Source organism: Petaurus breviceps, unplaced genomic scaffold, assembly GCF_028583685.1.
Source record: "Petaurus breviceps papuanus isolate PSGF00001 unplaced genomic scaffold, PetGlider_PUasm1.0 77, whole genome shotgun sequence".
Classification (NCBI taxonomy): domain Eukaryota; kingdom Metazoa; phylum Chordata; class Mammalia; order Diprotodontia; family Petauridae; genus Petaurus; species Petaurus breviceps.
In genome coordinates, this window is record NW_027186492.1 from 10,506,243 (window position 1) to 10,524,052 (window position 17,810).

General features: G+C 37.1%; 1 protein-coding gene across 5 annotated transcripts in view; it reads right to left on the reverse strand.

Annotated features, from left to right (window-relative positions):
• The window catches only part of NPAS3 (neuronal PAS domain protein 3), a 1,174,175-nt gene that overhangs the window by 703,778 nt on the left and 452,587 nt on the right, over window positions 1-17,810 (reverse strand). For 3 of the 5 annotated variants that reach the window (XM_069105968.1, XM_069105972.1, XM_069105970.1), the window contains one exon: window positions 5,590-5,652. The exons of the other annotated variants lie outside the window; for them this stretch is intronic. In XM_069105968.1, the coding sequence (XP_068962069.1) occupies window positions 5,590-5,652 (63 nt within the window). The remainder of the gene's footprint in view (window positions 1-5,589; window positions 5,653-17,810) is intronic. 5 annotated transcript variants of the gene reach the window in all.

Below are 17,810 nucleotides of genomic sequence, written 5' to 3' on the forward strand. Positions count from 1 at the left end.
CCCCCCCCCCCCATTTTGTCCCTGTGTCCCTAATCACTAGCCAAGAACACAACACCTGACATGATGGGGCTTAATAAAGGCTGATTTGGATTGAATGTTGTCTAATTTTCACTTTATCCATAAATATCAACCCTCATGATTAAGGGCAGCGAAAAGCTGACCCTAGTAGGACACACTGCTGCCTCCCCCTTTCAATTCCCAAACTTAAACATGTCCTCGCCATCTCAGGCTGAACACCTGGAAAGCTTTCTCTGGCTCAGACGTGGCATTGGCATACAGTACCATCCAGGTCTAAGCATCATCGCTTTCATCTTTCTGCCATCTGGAGGATATTGAAAATGAAGTGAAAGCAGAAAGGGATTTTTTTTTTTAACAGGAGGGGAACACCTGATGTATTAAGTTACTCAAGCACCAGGACTGCATGGTACTGATCATTCTTACTGTCACAGCCTTTGTTGAAAAGGATTTTCCCTGACCTTTACGGGAACCAGCAAACAAATAAGCCCTATCTCTCAGCGGGAGAGAGGAGCTGCTCCATTAGGTCATTAAGCAGTTCCATTCAGACTACCCCCATTCTCTTGTCCTTGGCCCTGAAGAAAGAGCTGGCACCGAGCCAATCAGTCCTAAGAAGGAAGGCGAATGTGCCACCACCGTAGAGTACAGCGTGAAATGTCACAGCAGGACCAAAGTCGTGGAACAGACAGCAGCGAGGAAAAGATGTGGTGCTACATGAGGGGTAGTGTTCCAACCACGAAAGGCTGGTGTTTCAGTCTGCCAAACAACGTAATGACTCATCCAGGCAGAAAAATATTACCACCATGGGAATATTTGGAACGTCTCAGTCTGAGAGTAATTAGGGACTAAACTACAGCGGCATGCTTCAGCGATGAAATGAGAAAATAAGCAATACCTCTGTCAAGTTGTGATTGGCGAGTGGTAAATGAATACCGGCTTCTATCATCTCGGACCACAAAACTAAGCACTTGCAGCAGATTGTCGGGATGGAGAAATATTTCTGCGTTTTCATAAAATACAACAGCGTGGTGCATGCACACAAATGCAAAAAAAAAAAACCACAACACCTAGTCAAGTGAAAAATGCTACAGTTGGCAGAAAGAGTTTTAGGGAAAATCATTACCACTATTATATAATTCATTTCTGTTGGAGGCATTTGTCTATATTGTGACTTTTTTCTACCTCTAATTACACTGTCTGCAAAAGGAGGAGGGGGCAGGAGGAGATGAATCCAGAATGGCAAAAGCTAACAATATCGTTCTATTAATAAGAACGATACACAATCACAAAATAAGAGCACATGTGCTTAATGAATTTAGGTAATGGAATTATTTTCCTTATTAGGATCAGTTGCATGAATTCTCTGGCACAGAGGACAAATGTTAATTTTTATTTCTCTGTATTTTCAGATTGTGGACAATTTGTATTCATTAGACAATACCAAATAAAAGGGTTTTTTCCCCTTGTAAAGTCACATTATAATTAAATTGGATCACCTCAACAGTATGCAGGTTAAGGAATCACAAGCTAGCTGGACAAAACACAGCCACATTAAACCAAAAAAAGTGAGTTATATATCAATAGTCCTTCATTGCAATGGCCAGGTCAGAACCTTATCACATAAAGGGAGAGACAGGAGAGAGGGAAAAGGGCAGATAGAGGAGCAGGGAGGGAGATGGGGAGAAAGGAAGGTGGGAAGAGAGGGGGAAGGAGAAGTTAAGAGAGGGATAGGGAGAAATAGAGAGGGAAACAGAGGGAGAGAAAGACAAGAAAGAGAAGAGAGAGGGGAAAAGAGAGGGAGAAAGGGAGAGACTGAGAGAAATTATTCAATCTAAAAAGGCTCAGGAGGTCAGAAGCAAAAATGACTTCTTAGAAGAAAACTCACTAGGCCTTCCCAGAGAGCTTTCTAGGAAGCCTGAATAGACACTTGTTTGACTTCCTCCACAGGGGCAGAAACATGCACTCCTCCAGTGCATGTTTCACCACATCAGAGTCAAGGGCAGACACAAATTACCTCTCCTCATGATATGTACAACCCCTATTAGGCCAGGTTAATAAACTCTAATAGATGTAAGGGCTAATACAATATTCAGCTATTGACATAAACATAAATATAAATTTCAAAGAAAATAACCTACTTTAGTAAAACTACCTGTGCAATAAAAATTAATGAGCTCCAAATGATTCTGCACATCTCCACCAAATTGCATTTTCAGGCTCACATCTCCAGGACATGCTGGGTGGTTTGATGCATTCCCACAATTCATCTTCCTGCTAAGCCAATTTTAATTTAAATGCAATTAAAGGCTCAAAATGAACATTATGTATTAGATAAAGCCCTGAATCTGCAGACTATCATAAATATGATTTTCAGAAAAATTAATTACAAGCCATTAGGGTACAAGTCATCTTCCTGCAAATGTTGAGTTAAACTGCAGAATTAGTTTGTTCGTTCCATTAAATGTTAAATACTAATTTTGAGCTTTGTGCCAATTTACTATCACTAGGTCAGTTTAAAAGGAAAAAACGTCCTGTTACTTGTAGATAGAAGTTCTGAGACTCTAAAATAGCTTAACATTTATTTTTTTGCTAATTGAAAAATATTTCCTTTGAAAAACAGCGTGAAGTAATCAATGTAAGTCAGTGTTGGTCAACAAGTTAATAACAGCAATTTCCAGAGGCTGCAACTTTGCATTATCATGATAATATATTATAAGTGCAAGAGTTTTTATATTATAGAGTTTTCAAATAAAGAATTCAGACTTCAATTTTACCCTAACTCAAGTAAAGAGGAAAAGTGACATTCAGAAATGGTAAAATGTATAGTCAACAATGCTGCTAGACAGAAAAGGGGGGGGGGGAAGCTTCACATAAGTTAACTAATACACTAAACTTGTAATTTCATTCTTTGCTATGAACTTGAACATAGAAAAACAGGCTCTGGCGGCATACCAGAAGTGATTGTAATTACTTTTTGGGTGATATGATATTACCGGGACAATTTTAATTTGGGTATGCCAGCTACTACAGAGTCAATAGAACTCTTTGGGCATTCAGACAAGGATGATGTCCTGATGGAAAATGTTCTTGGAAGCCTAAAAATTACCTTTTGTTGCTATGTTTCTGAATTGCTCATATATTCATTTTTTGTATGTTGGGACTGGAAACACAAACTAAGGAACCAACCACCACAGAAATCGACATCTCCCTTTTGAAATGGCCTACCTTTAAAATTTTGTTCCGTGAAATATCCTATACTGATAAAGGATGTCAAGAGAAACTACATATATAAAAGGCTTAATTTTTTTTTCATCAAAGACAAACAATTCTGTTCCATCTTGTTACCTGCTGAGTTTCTCAGAATTGTCATGTTGTTAACCATGATTACTTTAACAGGAAACTACAATAGACTTCTGGAGGAAATGAGACTTTTTTTTCCCCCCAAACTGTCCAAACTGACAACTTCTTATCAAGGCAGAATCATCAGCTTTTTCTTTAACTTAAGCTTTGACATATTGTTAAGAAGTCCAAAGTGACTACAGAGTTGTGAGAAGTTTGGGAAATAATTTTTATAATAATAGCTTACCTTACTTCAAATAATATTGAGTACAGCTAACATAATGGTCAATACAGCCATTACAACAAACAGTCATTGTGATAACTTCTGATTAGGGTATTATTTGACTGGGATACTTGAGATTCAGAAAAAGCTACAAATCCTTCTTTCCCTTCTTCTTAACTGGATTAGCCTTAATCTTACCCTTTTGAATATCAAACATCTAAATCTCCACATGCATATCAGATTTCTACTCTTGTTCTTAACTCCTTCAGCCTTCCAAGGAATCTGATCCTTTGCCTTAGTCATTTCTCCTTGCTTATCTACCTGGGCTCACAAACCAGTTTCTTTATGACTGAAATTGAGCTGAATGTTAACTGGAATGTCTGATATTCTGATGATTTCCAAGTGAGGATGTCATATTACTCTGTCTCTACAGTTATGTAAAAACTAGGCAGTAATCTCCCCCGTTGCTTTGGACAGTTGTTAGAACAGATGTTCCCAACTCTAGGGAGATGATGTTACACGTGGAAGGTAACAAAACTCTTACCATAACTTTTAAGAAACTGTTCTCTTATACCGGAGACATTTCTTGACTGATTAGACATATGCAATGATGAAGCCAAGACAATACATGGAACATACGACAAATCATGAACTCATGAATAAGGAGGTAGTCCAGCTGGAACCCATTCTGGCTTCTGATCCATATCAGTCATGTAATCCTGGACAACAATTATAGAGGCAGAGCTGATACAGAGCTCTGAGGACATCTAGACCAACCCTTTCATTTTACAAATGAGGAGAGTGAGACCCAGGGAAGTTAAATGGTTTACCCAAGGATCATCGGAGGCAAGATTTGAACTCACTGACTCTTACTCCAGGTCCAGTGCTCTTTCCATTGTGTCACAGGACATACATTTTCTTTTGATATTCTAAGAAACACTCTGAGACTATAAGTAGCAAAACATTATATTTGGGGTTAAAGGTTAAACTCAATTTTGAACATGTTAAGTTTGAGATGTCTGTGAGACATACAATTCAAGACATCTTCTAGGCAGTTGGAGACACAAGATTAGAGGTCAGGAGAAAGGTTAGGGTTAGAAGTTCTTACCTCACTGGGATTCCATTATATCAATGAAATTACATCTATATGGCACAGGGGACAGAATGCCAGTACTGAAGTCAGTAAGACCTGAGTTCAAAGCTGGTCTCAGACACCTACTAACTGTGTGACCCTGGACAAGTCACTTAAACCTGTTTGCCTCAGATTTCTCATCTGTAAAATGAACTGAAGAAGGAAATAATAAACCACGTCAGTATCTTTGCCAAGAAAACCCCAATGAAGTGTCAGACACAACTGAAAACTACTAACAACAATAATTATATCTATATCTGTTATAGCTATATCTAACCTATAGCTATAGCTACATAAATATCAGCATCTATACTGACATTTGGTCACAAATTACATATACACACAGTACATATATGCACAGGCATATATCTATATATTTATTATAATATGGCATTATTAATATAGATATGCCAAGTATTCAGTGAGATAATATGTAGAAATTGTAATAATATTTATAGGCACATTTTATGCATGCATAGATTACATCCTAACCAGTATGCCTGTCATCCTCTCTCTTAATTCAAAACAATGTTTCTTTTAGGCCCGGGTGTAAGTATAAAGAGATAGATTAGAATCCAATCCATAACCTATGTACTATTCTGGCTCCTTTCTCTTAAGTTGGCTATAGTCATTTTTCATAGTTCTCTATGTGAAGAATATACCTTCCACACATATAAGGATAATCTTCAAAGGGACATACTTTAATAGGCAAAACAAGGGTGAGCAGACTCCGGGAACTGACTTCATAAAGATTTAAGAATATGTCCTCTTTATCAGAAGGGAATGTGAACACTAGTAAGAATAACAGTAATAATACAAGACTTTTCACTGAATATTATTCCTGATAAAGATCCTTAGAGATCATCTTACAGAATCTTACCTCTGATGTTCCTGTGTGACCTTGGATAAATCATATAACCTCCCTGGGCCTCAATTTCTTCATCTGTAAAATGAGGAGGTTGGTAGTTGAAAGAGATTCTGGACCAATTGGAAGAGATCTTGTTGACCATCTATTATAGCCTAACTCTCTCTATACTATAGAAGAATCAAAATACAGACCCACACAAGACAATTTATCACTCATCTAATGCCTTAATATTATCTTCACTAAAACCAAGAAACCCTGGAAAAACAGAAAAAAGAATTTAACAGGCAAGTAACAAAGAACTAAAATCTGATTATCTCAGTCTTATAAAACAGCACATTGGTATTTCATCAAATGCTTTAGACACAGACACCTACTAGACCGTTCTGTGACTTTTGATCTCACACAATGGATGTAAGAGTTAAAAATTTCCAAAGTAAATATTTTATTGTAATTGATACTCATTTTTCAAATGCTATGAGGTTCATGATAAATTACTTGGAGTGGGTGAACTTTGAGATAATTTTTTATTCTTCCCTTGTAAATTACAAGTATATATTTGGCTGCCCTTTGTGCAATTATGATGCCAATTACTTTGGTCCTTTCTCAATACCACTACCACAGCCTTACTGGACATTAAAGAGACAAAGACTCCTTCTGGAATAACAGGCTAGTGATGTACCAGGCACTGTGCTAAGCAGGTGGGGCCCCAAAGAAAGGCAAAAGACAATCATGACTCTCAAAAAGACAAGAGTCTGGTGGGGAGGGGAGAGAGAAAAGTCTGTCTGTCTCTTTCTTTCTCTCTCTCTCCACACACACATATATCTACCTATCTACATACATATACATACAAATACATATACATATGTATCTTTGTGTGTGTGTGTGTGTGTATGAAAAATTGGAGATTCAGGGAACACACTAGAATGAAGGAAAGATGAACAATCAGGAGAAAAAATCTTGAAGCATAACCAATATAGAATCCAGTACACAGTATTTATTCAAATGTAGTAACTATTAGAAATTACTGTATTTTAAAAGTCAGTCTAAAGAAGTAAAACTAATCTATAGCTATAGAACTATTACAGCACATATAAGAAATGCAGAAGTTATATTAATTTCTATATGAGGCATGTGCTTTTGTCACATAATACCTTCACATATATAGATACAAGCCCTACAAATAGTGATCAGATCCCAGGTCATTGACAGGTCTCTGAAGTTAAATAAATCTTTGTAATTGTTGGGCCCTGAGATTATTTTTCCAGGTTAGTCAGTCAAGTGGACAGCAACCAGTTCTTGCTCAAGTTGGACACATAAAAATTCCTTAACTGATTAGAGCAAAGAAAAAGTAAAAACCTACTTCTATCCTGATTCTTATAAGGAAATGCCCCCACTGATCAAAATGGGAATTGTTTCTTTGTATTTTTGTATCACTGGTGCCTTGTACATAGTAAGTGCTTAATAAATGTTCCTTGACTAATCCATTAGAAAAAGTGGGCAGTACATGCATTGGTATGAAAGACAAGTAGATCCTAGGAGAGAAAATTAGAGCCAAAAACCTAAAGTCACCATGACTGGTAAAATTATAGGCATCTCCCAAATGAAATTACAACAGTAAACTTCATTTCCATCTTAAAGGCACATTTATTAAATACTTTCTAGGTATAGTAGATAGAGCACTAGTCCTGGAATCAGGAAGATTCATCTTCCTGAGATCAAATCTGGCCTCTGACACTAGTCATGTGACTTTGGGCAAGTCACTTAAACTTTTTTGCCTCAGTTTCCTCATCTGTAAAATGAGCTGGATAAGAAAATGGTAACCACTCCAGTATTTTTGCCAAGAAAAGTCCAAATGGGGTCACAATAAGTTGGACTTGACTAAAAAACAGCTGAACAACAATGCCTATCCTTTCTCTAACTAGACTAGTAGTCTTTTCTCCATAAAAATCAATGAGTTACTTGAAAGTCACCCTCCATTCTATGCTACAAGTGAACTTTATTCTAATTCTAATTCTACAAGAGTTCTTAGCTATCATTCTCCAAGATAAATTTCATATATCTTATCTTGATGATGGACAAAACTGGTAGCTCTTTTAAAAAAGTATACTGTCTTAGAACAAGAGAAGACAAGTTATCTTTGCATTATGTCTTAGGGCAGGGGTGGGGAACCTGTGGCCTTCTAGGTTCTTAAATGTGACCTTTTGACTGAATCCAAATTTCAAAGAACAAATTCTTTTGGGGATTTGTTCTTTGAAGTTTGGATTCAGTCAAAAGGCCACACCTGAGGACCTAGAGGGTCATATGTGGTCTTGAGCCTTTAGGTTCCCCATCCCTGTCTTAGGGGGATATGAAAAGAACTGGAAAATTATGTTCAAATCTGGACTCATCACTTTACAAAGGGCACTTAAACACCAAACACATCCAAAGGGATCATAGGATCTTAGATTTTGATAGAGATGGGATATGGAGTCCAGCGCCTACATTTCACAGATGAGGAAACTGAGGCAGGGAAAGGTCAAGTGAATTTTTCAGGGTCACACTGACACATCAGTGCCTCATGTCTGAGATAGGGTTCAAACCCAAGTCCAGCATTCTCCCCACTATATCATAGTGTGGCGAGGAGACTGGAAACCTTGCCATCCAAGAACTGGTAGAAGGAATAAGGCATATTTAGCCAGAAGAAACAGAGACAGAGAGGAGACATGATAGCTGTCTTCAACTATTTGAAGAGCTGTCATCTAGAAGAAGGATTAGACTTGTTTTGCTTGGCCCCAGAGGGCAGATGTTGGAGTAATGGGCGGAAGTCTCTTTTCAGCTTGATAAAAGGAAATACTTCCTAACAGTTATAGCTGTCCAAAAAGTGGAAAGTGCTGCCTCAGGATTGTAGCTAGTTCAACGTCTTTGAATCCTATTTCTTCTTGAAGAAAAAGTGTTGGAGATATTAAGAAAGGGATTTCTTGCTCAAGTATGGGCTGTATTAAGTGATCGGTGAGTTCCTTTTCAATACTTATATTTGTTATGAATGCTTTTCATCTCAGTTTCTTTTAAGTTCTTTTAGTAATCAAATTTTTCTAATATACTATCTAGAATTTATTTATGTTTATTCATCTATACTTGTTTCCTTCCTTCTCTCCTAATCACACTCTTGTACACTATGAGAAATTCCAAATATATTTCTCTCTCTCATCTTTTGGGGGGGGGGCTTTTTGGAGGGGTGAAGGCTGGGCAATTGGGTTAAGTGACTTGCCCAAGGTCACACGGCTAGTTTTATGTTAAGTGTCTGAGGCCACATTTGAACTCAGGTCTTCCTGACTCCAGGGATTGTGCTCTATTCACTGAGCACCCTAGCTGCCCCCTGTCATCTTCTTATAAAACTACACATTGAGCTCCTTAGTAAACACCCAACATCACTTCTTCTTGGCTCCTGGACTCTTAGTGTCCAATTTAGACACCTGTTGATGTGTTTGTATCTCTATCTCTTTGTATCACCAAAGCTTTGTACATCTTAAGTCCTTAATAAATCTGTTGAATTCACCTGGTTCTTTTAATTTATACTTAATTTTTCATTTAGTCACATCAAAGTATGATTTTATTCTCCTTTTCTTTACAAGTCGCTAAAGGACCAATGTAATTCCTACTCAAAATTATCTGCAATTTTATCAGTCTTAGTGATGTGTCCTGATGGGGATTACAACACTTACATACTTTGAGTTATAGTTTTATGAGTTACTATGACCAAAAATATTTCTCATTTGGTGGGGAACCTTTGGGGGATTAGCCTTTCATGAATTTAATAGCTAGGATAACCCTTGCCTGAAGACAGTTACACGATGCTATTGAAGGCCCAAACTCCAATGCTTTTCAACATATTAGGACTCACAGGAGACTTTGTTCCATTCATATCATCTTCAAGAACCCAAAGTCATTCCCATAGCATGGTGAGGCACCAGGGGTAGCTTCTGAGCTGAAGCATTGAACTTGAGGAATAAACTGTCCTGTGTGGGTCCATATTTTGATTTTTCTCCAGGATAGAGGAAATTCTCTATTCCCTTATGTACTTTTGAAATACATACTTCACTTTATTCCTCAAGTTTTCTAGAAGTACCACCATTCTAACAATTTCCTAGCTTTCAGAAACCTGACAGAATAAATACAACACCAATATCACTAAATCACATATCCTCCCTCTCATCCCCCTTTTATATTTATCTGCCAGATAGAATATCTGTAATGATAGAATTCTAAAAATCTGACAAAGACCACAGCCAATGCTGGGTGCATGATGGTATACTTCTAGAAGCATGCTTCTGAGGTTTGAACTGTGAGAAATTAAGGGATTGTTTTGGAATGGCAATAGAGCATAAGAGTCAACATTAATTTCAATTTTTCTTAAATGTCCCAATTGCAAGGTGAGTGTTGAATTCAAACTGTCTTAAGACAACTTCAGAGTATGAAAATCAAGAGGAATAGAGGTTCCTGAAAAGAGATTTCAGGTCTGTCTTGTAAAAGTCAAATCACAATTCTTCAAATTTATCCCACCTGACATGAATTTACAAAATACACACACACACACACACACACACACACAGATACACACACACAGACACACACACACAGAGGATTTTTCTAAATAATTATCACTAGCACAAAAACTATTACAAGTACATGCATATAGATAGACATCCTACATCACTTGTCCAATAACACATGTATCTGGAATACACAGTATAGATGGAAAATGAGCTGGCCTGAGAATTGAAAAGGGGGATGCTGAGGTTGCTTTCAGGAAATTACAGTGGTTTTTCACTAATCCCAAGCTTCCCATGAGAGCAAAACTCCACCTTTTTAACATGAACATTATGCTGTTGTTATATGGCAACAAGACAACTACCTCCAACGAATTAAATAAGAGTATTAAACAGAGGGCAAGAGGAAAGAGTGTGATGGATGCAAGCAAGCTACAATATGCAACAGAAAATGTCTAAGAAAAACAGGAGTAGGAGATCCCATCAGGGAATTTTAAAGTAAAGAGGGGACTAATCATATGCTATAACTCAGCCACTATTTAACCAGTGTTTCTATTGTAGCTTTCTTCCCAAAGCCATGATAGTAAGTCCAGACTCTCCTCCTTCCCTCCTGCAAGAGGAATTAGCTTTTCCTAAAAGTAGACAAAGTCAACCCAGGTCCATCATATGGCTTCCTGGATGCCTAAAGTCATAAATAGTCCCATCCAAGGGAAGTATAGGCCTCTCAGACTTGGGGAACTCCTAAAGACCACTTGAATGAACACATACTTCACCAAGCACTGATGATCTGGTGCTGTTAAGGCAAAGTAAATCTTTTGTTAACTATTCAATAACCTGCAGGTGCCTCATTTCACTTCATCCTAACACTGAACCTGAACTAAGAGTATGTGGTGTTAAAACAACCTCTGTAAAGAACAAGGAATGTCGTGTGAAAAACCACAGAGCTCCATTGGTCTGAAGAAAGCAAGGAAGACTTCACATGTTGGATGGAGCAGCTGTGGCAAACTTTTTGGGGGTATATGTTACAGCTGCATAAGATGGCCAGGAATGAATGTGCTGTGATCTACATTTTTCAAGGGAATTCCCATACTGACAAGATCCCAACTTCATTTAAGAGTATAAAGTAATATTCTTTCAGTCATGTTATGTTTGACTATGCTTAATAAGATTGAAGCTTTGACTTCTGGAGTCATAGCCTTGGATGCTAGAAAGTACTTCACCACTTTGATAGTTCAGTGGATCTATATGAATTAAGTGATGTGGATACTCTTCCAGTAGGGCAGAAATCATCTATATTTTTTACTATATATGACTTTTGCCCATGTTTTCCTGCAAATTTTCCACAGTGGGTCTAAACCAACATTGTGGGGGCCTTCTCCCTCGTCTCTAGATATTCTGTGAATACCAATGAAGCATTTGGGCCATCCAATAGCTATTTCTTTTTTTTATTTATAACTAGCTCAAATCCTTTTTTGATCTCTCTCACACACATCTGGAATGGTATGTTTTATATCAATTCTTCACTGGCAATAAGTTGCACCCTATTCATTCCCACCATGTACCTCTCTCAACTGTCCTTTGTGACATCTTAATTAAAGTAAATTCTTCAGACATTCCATGCTTCACAGAAGTACAGCATCACTGGAAGAACTATTGCTGTTAAAAATGTGAAATAAAGCTTTTTTTTCCCAGAAGTATGGGATCATTCAAAAAACTACAGAAGTTTCCCAAATGCAGTTCAGCATCTTCTTCTTCTATTGAATTTTGAGTCTTATCTTCTAATTCTGCAAAGGTATATGCCCTGATGGAGCATTCTACAGGTTGTCTATTTAACTGAATATTCTGGTTTAAAAAAAAAATGGGTATTCTTTATCCCCTCCCCTTTTTCCTGGAGTATGTAGCTAGTTGAACTCTATTGAGAGATTATAATAACTATCAATAATAATAATTAGATTTATGTAGCATTTTAAGACTTACAAAGCATTTAACATGCTTTCTCATTTAATCTCACAACTGCAACAAAGATAGACAAATACAATTAAAGGAACCATGTTGCATACTCTATGCTCCATAGCAGTTCCTAAAACAAAAGTAATCTCACAGTATTTGAGGAAATAACCTTAAAAAAAGAAACTCTTTTAATAGGGATTAGAATTGGACCTGTGACTTCATTTGTCTTCTAATGCAGACTGACTCCCTTCTTTGTAATTTATATGTCAGAGCAGGGATTTTTCACCTTTTTTTGTACACTTTGGCAGGGTAGTGAAAACTATGGATCCTTTCTCATAATCATTTTTGAATGCATGATATAAAATGCATGCAATTAAAAAGGAAATCAATAGTTTTGAAATACAGTTATCAACAAGTTTTAAAAACAAGTTTATGCAGCCTGGATTAGGAATACCTGGCTTAGATATTTTTTTTAAATACAGAAAAGTTAAGTAATTTACATAGTCACTTGACTTGTCACACAGCCAATATGTATCAGAGGCAAAAGTTAACCCATAAGCTCCTCATTTTGAGGCTAGCTCTCTATCTCTAACTACTAATGTAAAAATAATAATAGTATTTCTATGTGCCTATTACTGTATTAAGCGCTTATCAAATATTATCTCATTTGATCCTTATAACAACCCTGGGAGGGGGGCACTATTTTTATCCCCATTTACAGGTGAGGCAAACAGAGATTAAGTGACATTCCCAATATCACACATAATAACTGTCTGGGGGAAAATTTGAACTCAGGTCTTCCTCATTCTGGGCCCAGCTCTCTATCCACTGAGTAATCTAACTGCCTCTAACAACACTATCTTGCTTCTTTTGATAGGAGTGTTGATACTGAACATCTAATTCTAGAAATGGTACCGCTTACCCTTGAGACAAGATTGTGAGAGGGGGTCACTAATCTTCTTTGAAAGAAGGTTTTTCTGACCTGGGCTGGTTTTCTCAAAGCTTCCTAGGGGATGTTTACCATAACTGTATGGGACTTAGTGCAGACTCCCAGTTGGCTTTGGTCCTACTACAGATCAGCAGAACTACTCAGCTTAAGGGATCTCTATCCATCAGTCTCAGCCTTATAAGCAGTAGGGACCTTAGGCCTGTACCACTAGGCTAGAGAGGGAGTGACTAATTAAACTGCTATTTATCCCCTAGTAGAATATAAGCTCCTTGAAGGAAGGGACTATGATAGGATAGAAGTCTGCCAGAGGGTTAAATAAAGAAATCTCCCACCTCAACCTCTTACAGGGATTAGTTTTCCCTAAAAGGTCACAAACCTATTCATAAAACCTGACTGTCTCTTGCCTATCTTGATGCAGCTTCCTGATCATATAAGATAAAAAAAGATCCCACCTATGTAGAATTGGGGCCCTTCCAACTTAGTAGGTGTCTGAAGACCATGTGAGGTATCACAGTCTGCCCAGCTGGCCAGACACTGTTTCCATATGGAGAAGAAGGTGAGGAAATCACATCCTTATAATATTAGGGCTAAGTAAGCTTCATTTTGTTACCTATTCTATGACTTTCAAGTACCTTATTTCATCCCCAAATCAAGGCTGAATTAACAGGGTACTCATGTCTAGCTCACCTCTAAAAGAGTTTTAAATTTTGTCTTTGTGGGGGTGGCTAGGTGACACAGTGAATAGAGCACTGACCCTGGAGTCAGGAGGACCTGGGTTCAGATCCGACCTCAAACACTTAACACAAAAACTAGCTGTGTGACCTTGGGAAAGTCACTTAACCCCAATTGCCCTCCAAAAAGCAAAAAATTAAATAAATTTTGTCTTTGTATCCTCAGTTCCTTTCATATCTTTATATATATTTGTATATATATATATGTGTGTCACATATGCACATACATATACATGTGTATGCATGCATGTTTGTGTATTTGCCACAGTCCCATGATTCCAAAGACCCTTAAAATAGTAAGTGCTTAATAAACACATGTTAGATTTAATCAGACTGAATTCTTCTATTGGAAAATAATAGAATGTCTTTCATGTGTGTAATTTTGCCAGAAATGCTACTTTTTTCCTCTGCACAAATTTCAAAGTGTGTGTGGAGGTGGAGGGGAAGGAACAGGAAACCTCCCATTCAAAGAAAAGAAAAATCATCCAATACATGACAGAAAAAAAGAAACCCTTTTACATGGGGGGAAAAGGTTAACAAAAAGTTGGAATGAATTTAGTCATTTACCTGGAGCCTTTGTTTTATTCTTTTAAAGTGCATTGGGCAGATTATGTTAAAAACTAAAAATGGCTAACATCAGCAACATTTACAAGCCCTATAAAATGGAAATAGAATTGAAGATCATTTATTTTGTGAGGCTTCTCTTGAAAGTCAATTTTCATCTTAACAGAATCAGGAACAGCCAAGTGGGAAAAAAAAATCTAAACATCTGGGTGGCTTAGTGGAAAATGACAATAGATCTTTTTACTGTAGGACGTGCTTCAGTTTTATTAATAACCAATCGCTCCATAAATTGCACCCTGTTGTGTAATTAAACCTACTGTATACCTTTAATAGAAGTCAACCCAAAAGGAATTCAGGGAGAGACTAACCTTACATAGCTCTTAAAGTTTGGGTCCATTGAAGTTACTTCTGTTCACTGAAATAGTAAATAAATGCCTCTCCTTCCCAGCAGCACAGGGCATAGACACCAGTGAAACCAAAGAACTCTGAAAGGTTCTCCTGATAGAGTTGGAAATAGAGTTGGAAATGTCATTGCTCCCATTTCCTCTTAATGGAAAGACCAGATTATTTCAATATGGGAACTTTAAGAATCTTGACAGCCCGACTAGAGATGACACACAGTTTATTTTATTTCACTTCTTCATATACACTTTACCTTCGATAACCATAAATCAAATAATAGAAGGCACAAGCCAGTCTTGGGAAAGTGAACTACAATACTTCATTGAGGGAAAAAAAAACAATCATGGCCAGTAGCTCTCTTTAAAAACCAATTGATTAACTAAACGATTAAATAAAGACACAAAAGAAGGAATAAACAAAAATAAATAAATAATTGAATAAGTAAATAGGAGTCAGGAAGACTCATCTTCCTGAGCTCAAATTTGACCCCAGACACTTATTACCTGTATTACCCTGGGCAATCACTTAACTGTTTGCCTCAGTTTCCTTATCTGTAAGATTAACTGGAGAAGGAAATGGCAAACCACTCCTGTATCTCTGCCAAGAGAACCCCAAATAGGGTCAGAAAGAGTCAGACATGACTGAAAATGGTCGAACTGAATTGAAAAGGGGAAGACTGGGAAAGGAGAGAAGAGAAATTCAAGGACTCCTTTGCTTATTATGTAGAATCATTTTTTTTCCTCTCTGTGATATTCTGGTTTGTATTAACTGAACAGAATTAAAAAAAAAAACTTAAAAGAAAATTTCAAAATGTTTTCCAGTTTGAAAACTGCCTTTTCATAAGTCTTTCTTTCATTTATCCTCAAAATAATAGCCCTATGAGGAGCAAGGGCAGAGATAAATGTAAGAAGGAAATAATTTAAAAAATGAATAAATAGATAAATAAAGCTTTAAAGGGAACCCTGGGAAAGGAGAGAAGAAAAATTCAAGGCTTACTTCATCCTCATTTTTCATTTGAGCCCACTGAGGTTTTAATTGAGGTGATTTGTCAACCATACTTAGTTGCCATCATTTCAATTCTATTTTATATAATGATTTCCAAAGGAAATAATCAGTTAGTTGGCATCTACTATGTGTATACAGTCAGTGACTGGGTAGGCAGCATGGTGTAGCAGTGGCTAGAGTATGGGACATGGAAGACCTGAGTTCAAATTAAACATTTAATAGCTGTATGACCCTGGGTAAGTCACTTCAGCCTCAGTTTTATTATCTATAAAATGGGGATAGTAATAGTATCTATCTAACCTGGTTGTTGTGAGGGTCAAACATAGGTAAAGCTCCATGTAAACTGCAAAGTGCTGAATAAATGTTAACTGTCATTAGGCAGAGAGAAGGCTGAATAGGGAACGAATTCCCATTAGTCTACTCTAAGTGATCTTTGGGGTTCCTTTCAACTGTACAAGTCTGTGCAAGGCGAATAGAGAGAGGTGATTTGAAAGTAAAAGAATTTGAACCTTGCATGTAGCCCCAGATATATTTGTTTTTAAATTCTCCCATCAAGCTGGTAATGGAGAATTATCATATCATGTGACAATATTTGAGTAATCTGCACAGAAAGGGAAAGATCATCAGACTGTTCAGTCCTAATTCTCCAAGTCTCCAAATTCCAACAAGGATTTAGAAGCAGCTAAGGAGCCAGAAACAAAGTCACTTCCCCCAGTCTCCTGTCCATTGCTCCCTTTCCACCCTCCAGACACTCACAGTCTTTAAGTCACCAAAAAGACTTCCAAATTCAGTTCAGAGATTCATCTTTGCCCCATTCCCACAACTACCTTAGTTCAGACCCTTGTTACCTCTCACCTAGACTGTTGAGACTCATCTAATTGTTCTCCTGTATCTAGTTTTCTCTACTGATCTATCTTCTCCACAGCTGCCCAATTGATATTTCTGGTCATAAGTCTGACCACACTTCTCCCTTGCTCAAGAACAATCAGTGACTATTGACTCTAGTATAAAATACAAATTCCTCTGGCTGACACTTAAAATGTGTCTGGTTCCAGCCTATTTTTCTAGGAAGATTATATATTAATCCTCTTGTGCTTTCTTTTTCCTTTTTTTTTTTTGCGGGGCGGGGGTGGGGGCAGGGAAGAGTATTTACGAAGGGGTCTATAGCAACTCATGAAATAATCTACTAAGGCATAGAGAGGTTATAATTTGTGTTAGTTCAGACTTTTAGAAATAACAACAAAATATTTCATAGAGGTATACTCCATATTGATATGAAAGCATTATCTTCAAAGGAGAGAGATAAATGTCTTGCATACTAATTAAATTTGATAGTTTTCTCAGTTTTCTTTGTAGAAGAAAATTAAAGTTGAGGTTTTAATCTCTCCGCTGATATCCCAGCTCCTGAAAGTCAATTTCAAGCCCTAAGTTTTCACTATACCCCATGTTTTTGCTGGTTTGTGTCATAGAAAAAGACATACTGGAACAGACTTAAAGGCATCATCTTCTCTTTGAATTGTAAAAGCAATGAAAGTAAACCAAGCTTTGCATTCTTAGTTCTTGATACTTTACAGTAGTTACTGTAGTTGGATCTGCTTTCAAATGGGTAATTGCTTTTCACTGTCCATTTTTAATCCCTGAACCATTTCAAACTTAGATTCACTGTGTAGCAGATATGAAACCTGCCCCCATTTTGCTTTTTCTTGTTTTTTTCCAACTTTGTTCTTATGAAGAAACAATTCAGCCTCACAAAAACACTATCATTTATTGCTTAGTTGATTATTTCAAAACAAAAAACCTTCTGTCTTTCCTAAGAATACCAGTTACCCAAGCCATAACCCTTTATGGCTGAGCTAGCAGTCATACCCATTTTTTTGTATCTATACACATATTGCCTTCTTAAAATCTTTTATACTATTTCTTCTTTGCATTTTTCCTTTGGTGTTACACTGCAGTTCACTATGACCCACCATACCATAAAGATAAATGGATGGATGAAAGGATGGACAGATATATAAAGGATAAATGGATAGATAGATAGGTAGATAGATGATAGATAGATAGATAGATAGATAGATAGATAGATAGATAGATAGATAGATAGAT